The 18,292-nt window shown below is 37.6% G+C and overlaps 4 protein-coding genes and 1 long non-coding RNA gene across 6 annotated transcripts; all 5 read right to left on the reverse strand.

Annotated features, from left to right (window-relative positions):
• On the reverse strand, window positions 625-843 carry LOC109947778. The gene is made up of 2 exons (XR_002270542.1): window positions 798-843; window positions 625-688 (listed from the first exon to the last, which is right to left on the reverse strand). It is a non-coding gene; the product is annotated as an uncharacterized LOC109947778 (long non-coding RNA).
• Window positions 1,113-3,524, reverse strand: LOC18782755 (putative F-box protein At3g25750). Its single transcript, XM_007216802.2, has one exon. The coding sequence runs from the start codon at window positions 2,844-2,846 to the stop codon at window positions 1,656-1,658; it is 1,191 nt and encodes a 396-aa protein (XP_007216864.2). The 5' UTR covers window positions 2,847-3,524; the 3' UTR covers window positions 1,113-1,655.
• Window positions 3,634-4,376, reverse strand: LOC18783508. The gene has a single exon (XM_007217114.2). The coding sequence runs from the start codon at window positions 4,288-4,290 to the stop codon at window positions 3,784-3,786; it is 507 nt and encodes a 168-aa protein (XP_007217176.1). The 5' UTR covers window positions 4,291-4,376; the 3' UTR covers window positions 3,634-3,783.
• LOC18783814 (ras-related protein Rab7) lies at window positions 4,996-8,995 on the reverse strand. 2 transcript variants are annotated; one of them, XM_007217701.2, is made up of 7 exons: window positions 8,734-8,995; window positions 8,432-8,458; window positions 8,237-8,336; window positions 7,298-7,444; window positions 7,133-7,213; window positions 6,885-7,030; window positions 4,996-5,376 (listed from the first exon to the last, which is right to left on the reverse strand). In XM_007217701.2, the coding sequence occupies exons 1-7, from the start codon at window positions 8,784-8,786 to the stop codon at window positions 5,307-5,309; spliced, it is 624 nt and encodes a 207-aa protein (XP_007217763.1). In that variant the 5' UTR covers window positions 8,787-8,995; the 3' UTR covers window positions 4,996-5,306. The 2 variants fall into 2 exon arrangements, with proteins under 2 accessions (XP_007217763.1, XP_007217762.1); XM_007217700.2 differs by lacking the exon at window positions 8,734-8,995 and adding an exon at window positions 8,614-8,662.
• LOC18784390 (proline-rich receptor-like protein kinase PERK1) lies at window positions 10,297-15,525 on the reverse strand. The gene is made up of 8 exons (XM_007215260.2): window positions 14,580-15,525; window positions 13,787-14,272; window positions 13,556-13,642; window positions 13,380-13,450; window positions 12,746-12,822; window positions 12,443-12,590; window positions 11,935-12,096; window positions 10,297-10,994 (listed from the first exon to the last, which is right to left on the reverse strand). The coding sequence occupies exons 1-8, from the start codon at window positions 14,929-14,931 to the stop codon at window positions 10,680-10,682; spliced, it is 1,698 nt and encodes a 565-aa protein (XP_007215322.1). The 5' UTR covers window positions 14,932-15,525; the 3' UTR covers window positions 10,297-10,679.

An 18,292-nucleotide genomic window follows, 5' to 3' on the forward strand; every position in this document is an offset into this window, starting at 1 on the left:
GATTCCACAAGATATGCATGCAAAAATTTACAAGATGGGATGTTTACAAGGTGTGCGTAGCTTTAGCCGCAGCAAGTCACTGCTAAAAACATTCAATGACTCAATCTCTCCAAGGGTTTCAAGTGCGTACACTTTGCTTTTATAGAATATAACATCATTAAATTCACCAGTTGGGATAGGGTAAGTCCAATTGTTTTGGCCTGCCTTGATGAAAGCCAACAGGAAACCGCGACCGTAAAGTGCTACAACCACATAATTCTCCGGATTCATAGTGGGATCAGCAGACAAGATAACCTTACGAACGTAATGCTCATGGTAAGTGGGGTCATCGTGTGAGATAATAGTTTTCAAGGGAGGGAGAAAGATGGGCTTTGCTTTTGTGAAAAGGTTCCTGAGTACTACCACGGGAAGTCTTTGCTCAACATCTACTGTGGCAAACCAACCATGGCTAGAGCCACAACACCTCCTGTTAAAAGGCACTTGCAGTCGAATTATGTTACGCACGTTTACTCATGAGACCAGCAAGGAACCCATCTGCCACAGGACTCAATTATATATAGTGTTAATCACAACATATAGAGCAGGTAAAATTAAAAATTAGATTAGACCATTACCTTTTTTTTGCACATGCCAAAAATTCGTCGAACGCATCCATAAGATCCGAATACCTTCCAAGTAAATCACTCACCTACAAAAGCGAAAATCTCTACAAATTAGAGATTGTATTCTGATTAATGTCCTTAAATGAGTAAGGAGATGATAACAGTACATATCTATATTACATACACATGTCTTACCAAAGACTGCAATTCGGATCGTGTAATAATTTCCTTGCTAAAACAAGGAAATTATTACAACATTTTTATTGTTCTATTTTTTGTTTTTCATTGTTTTTGTTTTCGCTAATTTACCTAAATCTTACAATTCACCCATATCCTACATCACTCATGTTATACCTCTACTCATCGCCGGTAGCAACAACTCACTACCATCGTCTGTAGAGACCCATCATGAGAATCATTCATACATGCATTTGTTTCAAACGAGCTCTGTATAGCCAGTCTACTGCAAACAATTACAACATTTTACTTGTCATGGATAATTGCGCGGGTTTTTTTTTAATAGAGTAAGCGATAATTGTTTTCTAATTTAGGCATCAAGACCATCAGCCGCAAGGACATAAACTACTAAAAAAAAGTTAATACAAATGTAGAAGCACAGTAACCACTTTTTTGTAGTTAATAAGATGGAGGATCAATTTTCTACTCCTTTTTTTTCCTTCCTCTCTCATTAATAATAAGGAGCATCGGTTAACAATACCTAAAACAAATCCTATAAGAATACGGAAACCATTTCCCCAAAGCAACAAGGAACTAATAAGAATGTGTAGCCAAAATTCCTATAAATACTAATAAATACTTTTTATAAAAATAAAAAAAATAAAAAAATAAACCCAGTCAGTCAGGAGCATCGGAAGTACTTCATGGATAAAAACTTCAAAATTTAAATAGAGTTACTTCACTTCATAATCATTTACCATTGTGCAAATTATATAAATAAAGGCAAATAACAGAAGATTTGCCTTGCCATTCCGCCAAAACCTAGATGAAAGCGGGCCATTAATTGTAAGACGAATTAGTAGTAAACAAAATACATCATAATCCATTAAACGGTGGCACAACCCAAATCGCTCTTCGAGAATTGGAGTGTGGAGAGTAATGTTGTGTGATGGTTCCGTCCTCCAAGTTGAAGATACCCATATCAAATGGTTCATCACTATGTAATGTTGGCCAATTTGAAAAGTAATCGTCGGTGTAATATATGGAATTTGGCTGACATTCAGGAAACTTTGAAGCTAAAACAGAGATTGAGTGATTGCTACCCACGAACAGAGCCTCATCTCCAATGCTTTTCACCTCAACCTTGTGCCCAATAGATCCTCCATCTTCATACACCCACTTGTAAACGATGAAGTGTGTAGTCTGCCACCTGAAACGATTGTTTCTTGACGCATAAAATCTTAGGATATGCAACAAGTCTCCCTTAGTTGATTCCACAAGATATGCATGCAAATATTTACAACATGGGAATGGTTTATAAGGTGTGCGTAGCTTTAGCCGTGGCGAGTCACTGCTAAAAACATCCAATGACTCAATCTCTCCATAGGTTTCAAGTGCGTACACTTTGCTTTTATAGAATATAACATCATCAAATTCACCAGTTGGGATGGGGTAAGTCCAATTGTTTTGCCCTGCCTTGATGAAAGCCAACATGAAACCGCGACCGTAAAGTGCTACAACCACATAATTCTCTGGATTCATAGTGGGATCAGCAGACAAGATAACCTTACGAACGTAATGCTCATGGTAAGGGGGGTCATCGTGTGAGATAATGGTTTTCAAGGGAGGGAGAAAGATGGGCTTTGCTTTTGTGAAAGGGTTCCTGAGAACTACCACGGGAAGTCTTTGCTCAACATCTACTGTGGCAAACCAACCATGGCTAGAGCCACAACACCTCCTGCTAAAAGGCACTTGCAGTCGAATATTGTTGTAGATTCTTCCTTCAGAAATGCTGTACACTACCCTTCGGTAGTTGTCGTCCTGCTTTGGGATCAAGAGCATGGGGGGAAGTTGTTTATTGCGCCACCGTTGCGTTGCATGATTATAGAGTTCGGACATAGAACGACAATGCTTGCAAACAGCAGCAAAACGAACATGGTCAATGGGTTCTAATAACTTATCCAGAATCAAAAAAACAAGCACTGGAAGGCTTGTCCATCCCCCACAGCTGAAGCTATCAATCGGGGTCCTACGACAGGGCTTCTTATTAGACTTAAAACTGGACATGATTGATAATGAATTATTCTTATCAAACTTTGATTTGGAAACGCAAGGAAAAGGCAAAACCAGAGAACATAATAAGAACAAAGTATGGATGGAATGTGATGTTATGTTATGCAGAGAAGAATGCTTTCATAGTAATTGATGATGAGAAGTGAACTCTTTAATTATATACATAATTGAAAACAAACCCTTTAATAATAGGGAAACTATTTTCCCCACACCCACAAAAACAAGAAAATAGTAAGAATGTGTAACCAAAACCTACTCGTATTCCTAGTAGGACTTGTGTTTCGTTGCCAAAGATAGACAGAGGGGCTGGTTGTGAATTGTAATTCAGAGCTAAGGTTATGGACTGAGGTTGTGAATTTTTAATGAGTAGCTTCAGCAAGTTTCAAACATAAACATGAAAAAATTGGACGCAAAAGCTCTTCTCCATGAGTTTCACAAACTCATCAAAATCAATCACTCCATCTCCATTCGTATATCTACTACCGCCGCTGGCAGCCGTCAACCACCGCACCGGCCGGCCACCATCCACCTCCTCTACCCACTAATGGGACACTATGGTAGACCGTAGATCACATTCAATTAAATTAATTTTAAAAAAAAATTGTAATGCAAGTTTTTTTTTTTTCTACACAAATTATCATATTTTTTATGAAATTTGGAAAATAGTTGTTCACTAACACTAAAAATTTTCTTATTATAGTTGGGAATGCATCAATTCATGTGGAGGTAGGCAGCATGTTATGGTGATGGATGCATAAAATGCAAACCTTCTTAAAACCACTTGCAACAAAGCTTGTGTATTTTACCTCAATCTTCACATTGTCAATTTGTCATTACACTATACAATACAAGCACAAACAGCATGAAGTTAACACAAACCCCAAAAATAAAATCAAAACAAAACTAGTAAATGTAAAATCTAATTAGGGTTTCAAACATAACCTCCAACCAAAATTGGTCCTTCACCATCACCATTCCTCACCTTACTGTTCTTCTTCCCTCCAATTTCCAACCCAGCCAACCCATCCACACAAGCCCTATCACCACCCTCTCTCACATCTTCACCTCCCACAATCACCTTATCCCCTTTCACCTCCTCACCACCCACCACCACTTCATCTCCACCGACCTCCACCGACCGACCCTTATCGCCGCCACACGGTGCCGGCGACCGCGTCTCAGGCCCAGCTCCGATCACCTCGTCAGCGGGAACCTTTAGGTCAGGCCATGGGTCACTGATACAATCCTCAAAAGCTTCTTCGTCTTCGTCGGCGGTGAAGATCGAGGTGGATCGTGACTTAACGGCCGTTGCGGCTTTGAGGAAGGCTTCTTTGATGGAGTCCGCTGGGAGCGCGCAGTCTTCGAGGCCAGCGTCTTCGAGGCGCGGAGGGAGGATGTGGTGCAGTAAGCCAGCTCCTTGTTCCTTGGTGGCCTCCATTGTTGAGATTTGAGGGAAAGCTTCGTGCTCAAAAACCCTAACTAATCGAAGTCGAAGACGAAGAAGAACAGGAAGTGCAGCGAAAGATGTAGAAAATACCGTGTCTGTTTGGTTGTTTGAAGAATGATGCGCTTTTACCGTTTTTCGCATAGATATCTGCTATCAGCGGTACACGCGTCACGCTCTGAAGGAATATTAGTGTAGCTACGTGTTAATAGCTACTTGCTCAGGTGTTTTTTTTTTTTTTGGGAAAAAAAAATGCATAGAGGAAAAAGAAAAGAAATAAAATAATTTTAAAAAAATTCAAGTAAAGGTCGGTATTAGACTTATTAAATTTGACAAAAATTGAATATATTGTGTTTTACGAGTCCCATTTAGAAGAGTATGGTAATAAACTCGACTCTAATCAGTCTAAACCAAGCCACCATAGGAGGCCTTACAAGTTACAACACAACAAAACAAGCCATTCTGATTTCACGTAATTTACTTTCACTGCTGAATGGTGACAAGATTATTGTATGTAGTTATGTAAATAATCTCCACTAAAAACACCCTATGGGTCTAAATTCAATCCAAAACTACCTAGTATTTCTTGGGCCTTCATAGGTTCAAGGCTACATGATTAAAGAAATTACTGATCACTGTTTAGTGGGTTTTTCTGGAAACTGATATCTACCAAGTATCAGCACAACTAACTCCCATAGATTTTAAGCATGCATTTCACGAAGATTCTAAGTGTAAATAAGTATATGTTGAGTTTGAAGGAGCTACAGTAAATGAAAATAACCATTATCTTCCCAGAAGAAACAAATGGAAGGGGAAATACAACCATCAAATATAAACAGAAACAATACAAAGTAAACAAATGACTCTTCCCATCCACTTATAATACAAATAAAAAATTTGTAACCTTGCCTATATTATCAACTTTTAAATTACTGAGTCTTAATCACCAAATATCGTTGATGATAATTGCTTTCTGCCATCCACAGAAAAAGCCCCATTCAACAACTCTTTCAACATTCACAGCCAGTAGATCTTTGCTGCCTCCCTCCACCAGCAACATCAATTGTGTCAGGAAGGTATCTTCATCATCCACACACAAAAGCCAAAAGTGTTTAATTAGTAACCGCATTAAAAATCGGGTATTCCTACTGATTTAACATTTACATGATAAGGAAAAGAAAAATGGGAGAAGGGCAAGTTCATTAAATATAAAGGAGTCATTTGTTTCTGTCTGTGGCAATTGCTTTCTTTTTACACTGTATCAACTTTAGGTTAAACCTAAAACCTGGTTTGAGCGAGAACTGGAACTGAAATCATAAGGACTACATTCAACTATATTTTTCTAATTTGCAGCTTTGATGTTCTACTGTATTTTCCAACATGAAATGAAATCATAAGCAACTTTTCGTTTCTGACTGCACAGCCCACGTTCTATTGGACAAGCAAAACTTGTGTAGGACCGTCATACCACGTCATCATGCTGATGTGGTGAGCCTAACCATTCAAAGGAAGCCATTCAAATGAAGAACTTCACTTCTTTCTAACAAATGACTTCCTTTGAGTGGTTAGACCCACTAAGTCAGTACAATGACATCATATAACGGTCCCACACAAGCTTCTCTCTGGTTGGACAGTTCGCTGGTTCATTTATAATAGCTATGCAATCAAAACCAAACTATTCTGCAGTAATTTTTCAAGAAAGTAGCATCACTTTCATAATATGTGCAGTACCATCAATCTTGATCTGGCAGCTAATATTAAAGACCGTTCCACCCCATTTCAAGTTAAATTGGAGAGGACTGCGGTCCAAAAACAATAGAAATCATGGGCCCCAGCTGTCAAGAACAGTTTCCTGTTCTTCCTTCTCTCCCTTACTTCAAGATAAGCACTTCTACCTAAACTTTGCTTATCCCTGTCGACTTTTGTGATGGTAATCAGCCTCCCAATACCAACGCTAAGATCAGAACTATTGACCATGCCACCATGGACCAAAGAATTTGTTGGTCAAGTACTGATGGATTGGATTATAATTCAATCCAAAACCATAGCATTCCAACATGCTTCCCAAGCTTTTGTTTGTGTTGACTGTTTGAGCTCCATTATTCATGCTTGTTATTAAGTCATTGAAACAAAATGAACTCTTATCATTAATTAATTGGCCAAAGTAGGTTAAACAAAAAGGTAGCCTCTCTCCACACAAATTTCATCCCTCCATGGGTTGAATGCAAAAACCCCTTAATAAAAAGGCGAGGGAATACCACTTGACTATAATTACTCATTATCAAAAGCAACTATAACCAAGAGGTACTTCTCCATATCAACTCATGGGATAAGAGTAAACAAGATAATTGCTATCCTTATTCTGTAGCTACCATCATCATTTGACAAAAAATAAATTGACTAGTAACATAAATTTTTTTCCAAATACTTTAAATTGATCAACTATAGAATTGTCTTCACCCATTCAGATAATTATCTCAAATTATGGCCGCACTATATAAGATATTTACTAAATAATGAACGAGGGACTAAATTCAATACTGAAAAGAAGAAATCCATGGCGAAAGGAGAGACTAGAGAATACTTACATCTCTTCTTCAGGTTCATTCTTCAGTGCATTTTTGGCTATACACTGGAAGGCATCATCCACATTAAAGCCCTCTTTTGCAGAGGTCTCAAAGTATGGTATGTTTCCCTTGGAAGCACACCAAGCCTTTGCTTTCTTTTCAGAAACCTACAGCCAAAAGAGTAAAACCATATGCACGCGCTATAAGAAAAGAACAGCTGCACATACATCCTAGAACAACATAGAACCTCCATATTCTAGATGACATACCACTCGACTATTTCCACCATCAACATCAATCTTGTTCCCCAACACGACAAATGGAAAGTTTTCAGGGTCTGATGGACTGGCCTAAACATCAAATCCAGAAAATGTAACTTCAGTCAATGTTTCAATACGTGTGATTATCTAAGAAGCCAATCTAATGGTAATTACCTGAATCAGAAATTCTTCCCTCCAGTTGTTAAGATTTTCAAATGATTTCATGACATTCACATCATACACAAGAACACAGCAATCTGCACCACGATAGAAAGCCACACCAAGACTTTGAAACCTCTCTTGGCCAGCTGTATCCCAAATCTGTAAAAATGAATAAAAGATGTAAACCTTCTAATTTACACGTTCATGAATCCCAAATGTTCTCTTACAAATGATTTCATGACATTCACATCAATACTTGCTTCATGTCACTTTGCACTACATGCTGCATGTTCTAGATAGGGGTGTCAATACTACAGAAGTAGGTAGATAATATCCCAAACATGAAGCAAATCAGTTTCTTTCCAGTATATGTTGTTTATGGAAACAAATAGTTTTTGAACTGCTAAAGCATAGATTTCATCTCCCATTCTTTCTTTATATATTATAATTAATTTCTTTTTATCTAGTACATTTACAGCCATCACTGAACTTAAGTCACTCTTTCCCTCTCAGCATCAATGACATAGAGAGAAATAGTGGAAACTTTTTTCGTGACCCCGAAACCCCACGATGATCAACTGTCCATACAAATATCATAAGCTGCGCACTAAAGAAAACATTCTTGATCTTAAGAGAGCAAAAATTAAGTTAAATTTTCAACTTGGGATTCTCCTCCCCTCGGTACATTAAATGAACCACACCAAATGAAAGCAACTACTTTTTGAATGAGAATTACAAATGTAATAAATGGGGTTTTCAATAAGAAAGCAAAATATTTAAAAAACCACAATCTAAGTGACAATGAGTTAACAACACCGATCCAATCAGACCACAGAGTTCTGGGTACCAATTATGATTGTTCAAATATTCATTGCATAACATGGATTTCGGCTTTTATTCAATAACATTCGTCAAATAATAAAACCACATGAATGCTCCGAGATCTCTCACCTGCAACGTGAACAACCTATCTTCAAACTGAACTTCCTTGGTCAGAAAATCGGCTCCAATTGTGGCCTTGTATTGATTACTAAACTTACGATTCACATACCTAAAATTCGAAAACATAATGAATTACCAAACCGACAAAAAATAAATCCAGAATTTGAAGAAAAATAAATCCATGATCTAGATTTTGGACGGTACTGATTCATCAGCGATGTCTTCCCCACCCTGCCAAATAAAAAGTAAACAAAACATAGATTAGCATAGAAACACATTTTCAACATGAACAAATAAATGTCTAAATCCTGGCATTAATTACAAGCAAAATTGAACTATTAACCAAAAGAATAAAACAACTTGTTTTATCCAATAAATCAGAATACATATAAGTAGTTGACCAAAATTGCGAATTTGAATTTGTATAAGCAAGCAACGAGATTCAGAATTTTAATTCTTCGATTTGCAAATAAACAAACAATTATTAAGAAACTGATGAAGTTTACCCGCTGTCGCCGAGGATAATGACCTTCAGAAGCATGCGCCTACGAGAAGCCATGGATCAAAGGCGTGGAGAATTCAAATCAGGGTTTGCTTGCGCGACCAGAAAAACAAAAGGGAAATTTTTCGAACTTCGAATTTGGTGTTTGAAAGTTTCGGGGAGAGAGAGAGAGGATATTCTAGAGCTAGTATTGGTGTTGTTGGGATGGGAGCAGAGCTAACCGAATAGTGACAGCCTGGACAAAATTGCACTGTTTCTGACTTTCTACTATACCAAAAGTACCCATACTTTTTGGTTGATTTTACACATGAAGTCTGGACTTTCTTAAAAAAGAGAATATCCCATTTTTGTCACTCGAATCAATTCTGGAACCTTTGTTTTCTTTATTTGGTATTAATAAGACTTCCACATCTTTACTTATTATTTGGTACAAAGAGAATAAGAAAAGCAAAATGTAGAGGAGAGAATAAATGGATAGGAGACTTCGTGCCCGTTTGACATTACTTATTTAGGATGATAAATATTTTTTTTAAAATTTTAGGAAGCTCAGCCCGTTTGGTAAACTATGAGAAAATTACTCATTATTGAAAATTGTTGTGAGAGAAAGCTATAACCCTCCGTTTGGATGAGGAAAAATAACTCGAAATTTAGCTAAAAGTCAGGAATTTAATAAGGAAAATTAACAATTCCCTTGTTTGGCAACTTAAGCGCGGAACTTATTAAATGACGCGCGGAAAAAATCATGGAAATTGAGGCATCAAATTCCCGAGTTTAATTTCCATTAAAATAGGCGTCATTTCACAATTTCCAAAGTGTGGGAATTCATATTATCCAGTGTGCCAAAACTTACAGTAAAAAAAAAACCAGCCAAACTTTTCATAATGATGTGCTTTCATTTTCTAATTATATGAGAATTGGTTTCGAAAAGGCGCTAGGTTTGATGATTATGCGGGAATCATTTTCTGATTATGCGGGAATTAGTACCAACAACACTTTTAACAAAAAGTTTACCAAACGCCAAAATGCTTTATCTCACAGCTGATTTCTCTCACAGAAAATCTAACATAAATTATTTTCACAGCACAGCAATGCCAAACTTACCCACCAAATCAATTTAATTTTTATGAAGTCGAGAATCATAAAGTAAGTACAAAATCATGAATTTGATAATTCTAATTTCATTTAAAATGAGGAAGGTGATTCGAAACTTGAGTGTTAAAAGACAAACTCACTATCCTGGCCCACTAGTATAACCCATGTTTGGAGTATGTCGAACTTTTACTTTTATTTTTATAAAGATTTGATTATAAAACCTTGTTATAGAACCAATTCACCCAAAATAAAAACAAAATAAAATACTACCACTTAATATTTTTCTTATTTATTGACAAGCGTAAATTACTTTTTTCTTTGACAATTCATCCTACTTTAACAATCTGTACCTTGTATAATGGATGAGAGTCAGTGACAACAAGAAGACCCTGATTGGACGGCATCCTGGTCTCCAATAAAAGAGATGAAAATCGGACTCTGAGTTTATCTGATATACACATAAAAAAAAACCAAATAACACATGCGCAGATTCAACAAAATTTGAACACTAACCAACCGTTAATGTTAACAATGAAAAATCCACCATAATACATACAGAATTATTCCTCCTAATTGTTCCTAACTTCAATATATAAAAAGATTTCTTCATATGGACATTTCAATCAAACTCTTGGGAGGTATAGAAACACTTGAATTCTTCAAACGACTGAGCATGCGACTCCCACAAAAATCAGTAATCTAGCTGAAAAAAGTACATTTAATCTACCAAATGTACCATCAGAAGTGTTTTTTCATGTAAACGTGACACGGTATAGTGTGTGATTCTGGAAAGTTCGGAAGGATGTGGGGTGTAGAACAGGAGAAATTGGTTTTTCCAAGGTTTTGGGGGATCAGTTGTCAAGAGCTTTCACTCAAATTATGGGTGTTTTTCTTCGTTTTCCCAAGTTCAATCTCTTGGGAGGTTTGTTGGCCTTCACCACTAGAGGCAGATTGGTGCTGATCAAACTCACTGCTAGGCCCACTAATCCCACTAGTTCCTTGCTCTTGCTCTTGGCTTTCTAATGCTAGTTTTCTGAATTTCTGCAAGTCTTCCTTGTATTCACTAGTGTTGTAGTCTGAGCTTCCGTAGGAACTGTATATTGTACTGTGACCCGGTATAACTCCCTCATTTAACTCATCTGGAGAAAGATTTCCTTCCAAAGCTCGAACTACCTGCTTTTAATCAAAGATTATGAACGAAATGCCACATACAGAACAATTTTTATATATCTCAGTAAAAACACAAATCAGCATTGGACAGTCAAAATGGAATCAATGGATTTCCTAGGCATACTGACAATCTGAACAAATACAAGGTAATAGGAGAGATAAATGAAATGGAAAATCTGACTAAGAACGACCCCACACAATTTTACACAACTAGGTGGGTTTGAACTTTAAACTGTCTGTCTGTTTGGATTTACCAAACATGAAACAGATTTGATTGGGTCTGTTGGCAGGTTGTGCACTCTTTTACTCAATGAAACTAAACCAATCCTCTAACACGAGGGACTTCGGATTCAAACCTCCCACTGGAGATCAACAAGTGACAGCTGCTGTTGATTAGACCACCACTGTCACTTCTAGTCCCTTGAACTCTTCTCTTAAAAGCTGTGAGTGTTGAACAGAACTGAGTAAGATAGGTGTTGACTATGGTACAAATTTTATATTTCAGGGGTACTTTAGATAATCCACATGTTATTTAGGGTTTTATATGTGTAATCATGTATTGCTCAAGTTTTGTCGTTAAATAAGGTAACAAATTTTTTTCTCCACAAGGTTATCCACAACAATCCCACATCCCTCTGGGAGCACGGACCTGCTCTTCAGCCGTACTTAAAAATTACCTCATGACTACAGTAGTAAGTAAATAGCTCTATGAACGAATGGATCGGATCGAATTGGAAAATGGAAAACACTTTGCAATAAAGTTAACCATTGTTGGACTCTTGCTAAACAAAAAAGTAAGGATCCACTTAAAGCACTTCTGTAGGGGGTTCTACGTCCATACACAAATAAAGATAACAGAATTATAACTATTCGGCTGCTAAAAACAAGACTATTAGACTTATTTTGACAGCTCAAACTAATTTCAGAACTTTGTAAAGATTACCTGGCTCATTCGTGGCCGACGTCGGCCGGAATGACGTACGCAAGCAGCAGCGCAAGCAAGCATACAGGCCATTTCACCAGTGTTGTAGTCATTCTGCAACCTTACATCAACAATAGCATCAAAGTTGCCTGTTTCCAATGCTTGTGCAAGCATAGGCCTTGCCTGAAATTCAATAACATTGTCCATCATCTTTCCCATGCCATTCAAGCCTTGCAATGAATAAGATTTCATTACAATAGGTGAAAACAAAAACTGTTAGCCACACAGAAGACTTGTCCACTGCCCTAAACCAAAGAAATATCCCACAGAACTGTGTTTGTGTGTGTGTGTGTGAGAGAGAGAGAGAGAGAGATTACGCTCTGCATCTAAACAAAGGTGTGTGCTTTATAGTTCGTTCTCCACAAAAACATGATGGTAAAGTTCAGGTGCCATAATTGAACAGCTCTACTACAAGTACAACAAATTGATAAAATGCTAGAAATTAGTAGTGATGATATTGTCTACACACCCACTCAACCATGCTATCATCAGTGAAAGATTGAGTTTTATCAATTGGTTGGCGTCCAGTTATCAACTCCAATAGAACAACCCCAAATGAGAAGACATCTGACTTCTCGGTGAGCTTTCCACTAGATGCATATTCAGGAGCTAAGTAACTGCATTTGGTAAATTTACAAACAAGCAAAAATGGAACTATATTAGCAAATCAACCATGACATCCCAACAATAGATGGTTTTATTTTCACTCCACAAATAGACTTCATGGAACCAACAAAGCTATGAGTAAATTAATACAGACAATTGATCTTACCCAAAAGTTCCCATCACCCTAGTGGAGACATGAGTATCTGTATCTAAAGAAACCTTGGCAAGTCCAAAATCTGCAACCTGAACAAAAATCACATACAATACACAATACGAGTTAATTTTAGGAGCATTTCAAAACAAATTAAAAAACCATTCAAGAATTCCGACTTAAAGATGGATTTGCATGTTCAAATGCTAAGCAATGCTGATTCGAATGTTTTAAGTTAAAGTTATCCAGATAGCCAGTCAATTCAACTACAATGTGTTCCTTTAGTTTGCCACGGAGAATTGAAAAGGCAGGAAAAGGATCAAAATTTTGGTGAGGAACTTACAATACTATCCCTCATATATGAATGCGAATCTCCTTGTCTCTTTTTTTTCCTCCATTTAAGAAAAGAAAGTAGATATGACCAAAACAAACAAATCTACAGTAGTTATTTATTATCATATCATTCATCATGTCTTCGGATTTTACCGGTTTAAATTTAGTGGTTAATTAAGAGATTAGGTAATGAACCATGAAGCTATTACAATGCTACCTTAATTAGGCTCAACTATCCAGGAAGAACATTGTAACTTTGATGCATTTGAAAGTTTAAAAAGAATCGTATCAAAATGGGGAAGCTATTACTATCTACCTTTGCCTCAAAGTTATAGTCAAGAAGAATATTAGATCCCTTGATGTCACGGTGTATGATCTTGGGCTGACCTGAGATATAGTTCAACAGTGGGTGACTTCCAAGGCAGATAACAATGACCAAAAATTTTGCTTATGGTTAGCAACACAAAAAACTAGAGTGCAAAGAAGGCTTACAGTCCTCATGGAGATATGCCAATCCTTTTGCAGAGCCTAGGGCAATTTTCAATCTTGTTGGCCAATTCATAGTTGGCCTCCCCTTTCCTGCAATGATTTTCTTTGATAAGATTCCAATCATTGCTATGAAATGCAGAATAAAAACCAGATCCTAGCATAACCGTTCTTTTTCTTTCGTTCTATTTTGGTGATTTAGAAAGGCAGCAAACTATAACCAACGAAAAGACATACCATGCAGATGAAATTCCAAGGTATCGTTTGGAACAAACTCATAAATAAGCATCCTTTGGGCCCCGCTAATGCAGTATCCAACCAGTGAAACAAGATGTCTGTGATGGACGCGACTAATGACCTCGATCTCTGCCTGGAATTCACGCTCCCCTTGTCCACTCCCAGCTTTCAGCTGCTTAATTGCAACCACTTTCCCATTTGGAAGGACTCCTTTATGAACATAACCAAATCCTCCTTGACCAAGGAGATTGGCATTGGAGAAACCATTTGTTGCCATCAGTAACTCTTCATATGTAAATGTGATTTGCGATGATCCAAAGGCAATGCCCGGAGATTGTCCTGAGGGTGGTTTCTCAGAGCTCAAGCTGCTACTGGTTGAAGATGGTACCGGAAAAAGAGCAGGCTTTGAATATATTTCTACTTTGTCTGCCAGTGGAGGAGTATAATTCTGTTGCAAATGCTGAGGTTGGCCACCAAATTGATCATCTGGAGAAATCAAAGGATATAAATTGCACAAATTAATTAGGGGCAAAGACCAGATGTCTATAGGCATTTCCGTGCCATGAAACCCAATGAATGAACTCAGAGGAAATAATTCAAGAAATCCATCACCAAATTCAAAAATTGCAAATTCAACTCACTCAATTCCAATGTGCAAACTTAGGCAGTGCACCCACATTCACTATATAACTAATATCAAAACTTCAAACTTCTCATAAACAAAAGTTTCCAACCAAAAGAAAATTCGAGTTTTCAGATTTCAATTTTCGAACAACAAAAAAAGGAAGCTCACTTTTAGGTTCGTGTGGATACTCATATGGCCTCCCTTGCTGCCGCCTCTTCCGTCTCCTGTAGAAAAAGAAGAAAATCGACACGAAAACTAGCATACTGAACCCTCCAATCCCAACCCCGACTATAATCGCAACATTCGTTTTCGTCGGCAAGGTCCCACTCCCCGGCGACGGCGGCGGCGGCGGAGACTCGGTCGGCGCTGTGGGAGGGGGAGGGGGAGGTGTTGTGGCGTTGGCCGGAGGAGAAGGAGTAGTAGGCTCTGGGGCGTTGGTCGCCGGAGGGGGAGGTGACGTGGCGTTAGTCCCCGGAGGAAGAGGTGACGTAGAGTTGGTCTCCGGAGACGGCGCCGACATTTCTGGCGAGGTTCGAAGTTAGCCGAGGGATTGAAGCAGCAATTTGCCGTCTTTTTCTTTTTTTCTTTTTTGCGTTTGCGAAGAGAAGGTGTCTGAAAGTGAAATGAACAGTCACATGGGCGGTAGTTGGTGGAGAAGAAGGGAAGACTAACGCGGTGGGCCCCAAATCGAAAGAGACCGTTTATACTTCGCGTAATTTTTGTCTTTTTTTTTTTTTTTTTGGTCTGAGCGTGATTTTTGTCTTTAGTACGTCAACTTTTCCTAACTGTTTGATTTTCTTTTTCTTTTTTTTGGTCAGATTTGATTTTCTTTTACTTTTTTACTTTTCTATAACTTTTCTTACCAAAAATTAAGAAATAGACGTAGATTGTTTTCCTTGAAACTTGGAAGGGATTGAGCCATTTACGTATCAAAATTCACTCTAACTTTTTTTTTCTGTTTCCCTGCCTGCTTAATTTAATTGTTTTCGGTGATAGGGGAATTGGAAATTAACTTCAACTCAAAAGGAAAGAAAGGTATTAACTAAAATACAATAGGATACATGAAATATTTCGGACAAAGTAATACAAATAATGTTTAAAGAGGGAAAATCGGACACAAGGCATCATGTACAGAGGTAAACTTTCTAAATATTTATGTATTGTGACCGATCGAAACAATGTCTTATTATTTAAAGAAGTGAATGATCCAATCTGTAATGATATAAAAACTAAATTCTATATTATTATGTGAAAATGTAAGTGCGTTTTACAATTAAATCATTTTGGTAACAAGGCCTCTAAATTCTTGTTAGGTGCAATGAGGATTGGTAATTAAGGACAATATAAATATAATATAATGCGCTCATACCTTTAGGTTCATGTGGAGGCTCTCCGGGGAAAATCTCCACCACATCATGTCGTTTGCCTCTCTTCCTCCTAAAGTAGATGATGAAAATGCACAAAGCCAGCACAAGTAGTATGAAACCTATCACACACCCCGCAATCACTCCAGCCAAAGTTCCCTTCGATACTACACTCCTTTTCCCCGGTGACGATGACAATGGTGATGGCGCCGGTCCATATGGAGATTCAAGTGTTGTTGCCAGGGACGATTCATATTGAAATTTTGAGGGAGTTGCATGGGGGGAATCTTGGTTGGTAGTACGAAAAAGGCAAATCCGCTAGTGATGACATGTTTAGATTGCTAGTTATTTTTTTCAGGAATCCTTGAACCTGTTTATAGAATTTTTAGTTTTCCTTCCTACCCCTTGTAAGAAAATCAGTAATCTTTGTACCAATGAGTCGCCTTTTTAGAACAAACTCTTGTAACAGTAGCAGTTCTAGAGCCAGTATTAGTAAACCCCCGGAAATAGTAAATGAACAACAAATGGAAACAAAACTAGTAATGAAATTGACTATAAAGATTGGAATATCCCCAAAATCCCTAGTACATAAATTTACAAGAAAAAATTGTCACTTTCAAGTTTCAAAAGTACAACCCATGTGAAAACAGTTGAACAAGTCTATGCCTTGAGTAAAGAACACGAAACATGTCAATTATTAAACCTTGAGTCAATAAAGAAACATAAGAGTGATGGAAACAATTTCCTTCATATTGGCCTCGTTCAAGTAGCAGTCAAACCTCTTACCAGGTTCGGACTAAATGCCTCTAATTTACTTTGCCTATGTGATGCCAGATTGACCAACTTTAGTGATAGTACCGTAGGAATAATAGAGTCAAGCTTGTTTAATGGTCCTAACTTTAGTGGGATACATCAGAAGGTATCGATGATGGCGGTGTCGGTGGAGGAGATTCATATTGAAATTCAGGTGGTGTTGCCAGGGCCGATTCATATTGGAATTATGGAGGAGTTGGAGGGGGGAAATATTGGTAGTACGAAAAAGGCGAATCCGCTGGTGATGACATGTTTAGATTGCTAGCTATTTTTTTCAGGAATCCTTGAACCTGTTTATAGAATTTTTAACTTTTCATCCTACCCTTTGTAAGAAAACTAGTAATCTTTGTCCCAATGAGTCGTCTTTTTAGAACAAACTCTTGTAACAGTAGCAGTTCTAGAGCCAGTATTAGTAAACTCCCGGAAATAGTAAATGAACAACAAATAGAATACGAAACTAGTAATGAAATTGACTATAAAGATTGGAATATCCTCAAAATCCCTAGTACAGAAATTTACAAGAAAAAATGGTCACTTTCAAGTTTCAAAAGTACAACCCATGTGAAAACAGTCGAACAAGTCTATGCCTTGAGTAAAGAACACGAAACATGTCAATTATTAAACCTTGAGTCAATAAAGAAACATAAGAGTGATGGAAACAATTTCCTTCATATTGGCCTCGTTCAAATAGCAGTCAAACCCCTTACCAGGTTTGGACTAAATGCCTCTATTTTACTTTCCCTACGTGATGCCAAATTGACCAACTTTAGTGATAGTACCGTAGGAATAATAGAGTCAAGCTTGTTTAATGGTCCTAACTTTAGTGGGATACATTAGAAGGTATCGATGATGGCGGTGGCAGTGGCGGAGATTCATATTGAAATTCAGGTGGTGTTGCCAGGGCTGATTTATATTGGAATTTTGGAGGAGTTGAAGGGGGGGAATATTGGTAGTACGAAAAAGGCGAATTCGCTAGTGATGACATGTTTAGATTGCTAGCTATTTTTTTCAGGAATCCTTGAACCTGTTTATAGAATTTTTAACTTTCCTTCCTACCCTTTGTAAGAAAACCAGTCATCTTTGTCCCAATGAGTCGCCTTTTAAGAACTAACTCTTGTAACAGTAGCAATTCTAGAGCTAGTATTAGTAAACTCTCGGAAATAGTAAATGAAGAACAAATAGAATACGAAACTAGTAATGAAATTGACTATAAAGATTGGAATATCTTCAAAATCCCTAGTACATAAATTTACAAGAAAAAATAGTCACTTTCAAGTTGCAAAAGTACAACCCATGTGAAAACAGTCGATCAAGTCTATGCCTTGAGTAAAGAACACAAAACATGTCAATTATTAAACCTTGAGTCAATAAAGAAACATAAGAGTGATGGAAACAATTTCCTTCACATTGGCCTTATTCAAGTAGCAGTCAAACCCCTTACCAAGTTTGGACTAAATGCCTCTATTTTACTTTGCCTATGTGATGCCAGATTGACCAACTTTAGTGATAGTACCCTAGGAATAATAGAGTCAAGCTTGTTTAATGGTCCTAACTTTAGTGGGATACATCAGAAGGTATCATTGATGGCGGTGGCGGTGGCAGAGATTCATATTGAAATTCAGATGGTGTTGCTAGGGCCGATTCATATTGAAATTCTGGAGGGGTTGGAGGGGGGGAATATTGGTAGTACGAAAAAGGCGAATC

This window comes from Prunus persica, chromosome G3 (assembly GCF_000346465.2).
Source record: "Prunus persica cultivar Lovell chromosome G3, Prunus_persica_NCBIv2, whole genome shotgun sequence".
NCBI lineage: Eukaryota > Viridiplantae > Streptophyta > Magnoliopsida > Rosales > Rosaceae > Prunus > Prunus persica.

Coding starts and splice junctions, on each gene's coding strand:
- LOC18782755 (XM_007216802.2), bottom strand. CDS start 2,846: ATGTCCAGTTTTAAGTCTAATAAGAAGCCCTGTCGTAGGACCCCGATT.
- LOC18783508 (XM_007217114.2), bottom strand. CDS start 4,290: ATGGAGGCCACCAAGGAACAAGGAGCTGGCTTACTGCACCACATCCTC.
- LOC18783814 (XM_007217701.2), bottom strand. CDS start 8,786: ATGGCTTCTCGTAGGCGCATGCTTCTGAAGGTCATTATCCTCGGCGAC. Junction 8,459..8,733: donor ATTATCCTCGGCGACAGCGG/GTAAACTTCATC, acceptor TTTATTTGGCAG/GGTGGGGAAGACATCGCTGA. Junction 7,031..7,132: donor ATGGTGGAAATAGTCGAGTG/GTATGTCATCTA, acceptor TTTTGGCTGTAG/GTTTCTGAAAAGAAAGCAAA.
- LOC18784390 (XM_007215260.2), bottom strand. CDS start 14,931: ATGTCGGCGCCGTCTCCGGAGACCAACTCTACGTCACCTCTTCCTCCG. Junction 13,643..13,786: donor CTTGGAATTTCATCTGCATG/GTATGTCTTTTC, acceptor AAATCATTGCAG/GAAAGGGGAGGCCAACTATG. Junction 12,097..12,442: donor ATGATAGCATGGTTGAGTGG/GTGTGTAGACAA, acceptor ATTGAATTTCAG/GCAAGGCCTATGCTTGCACA.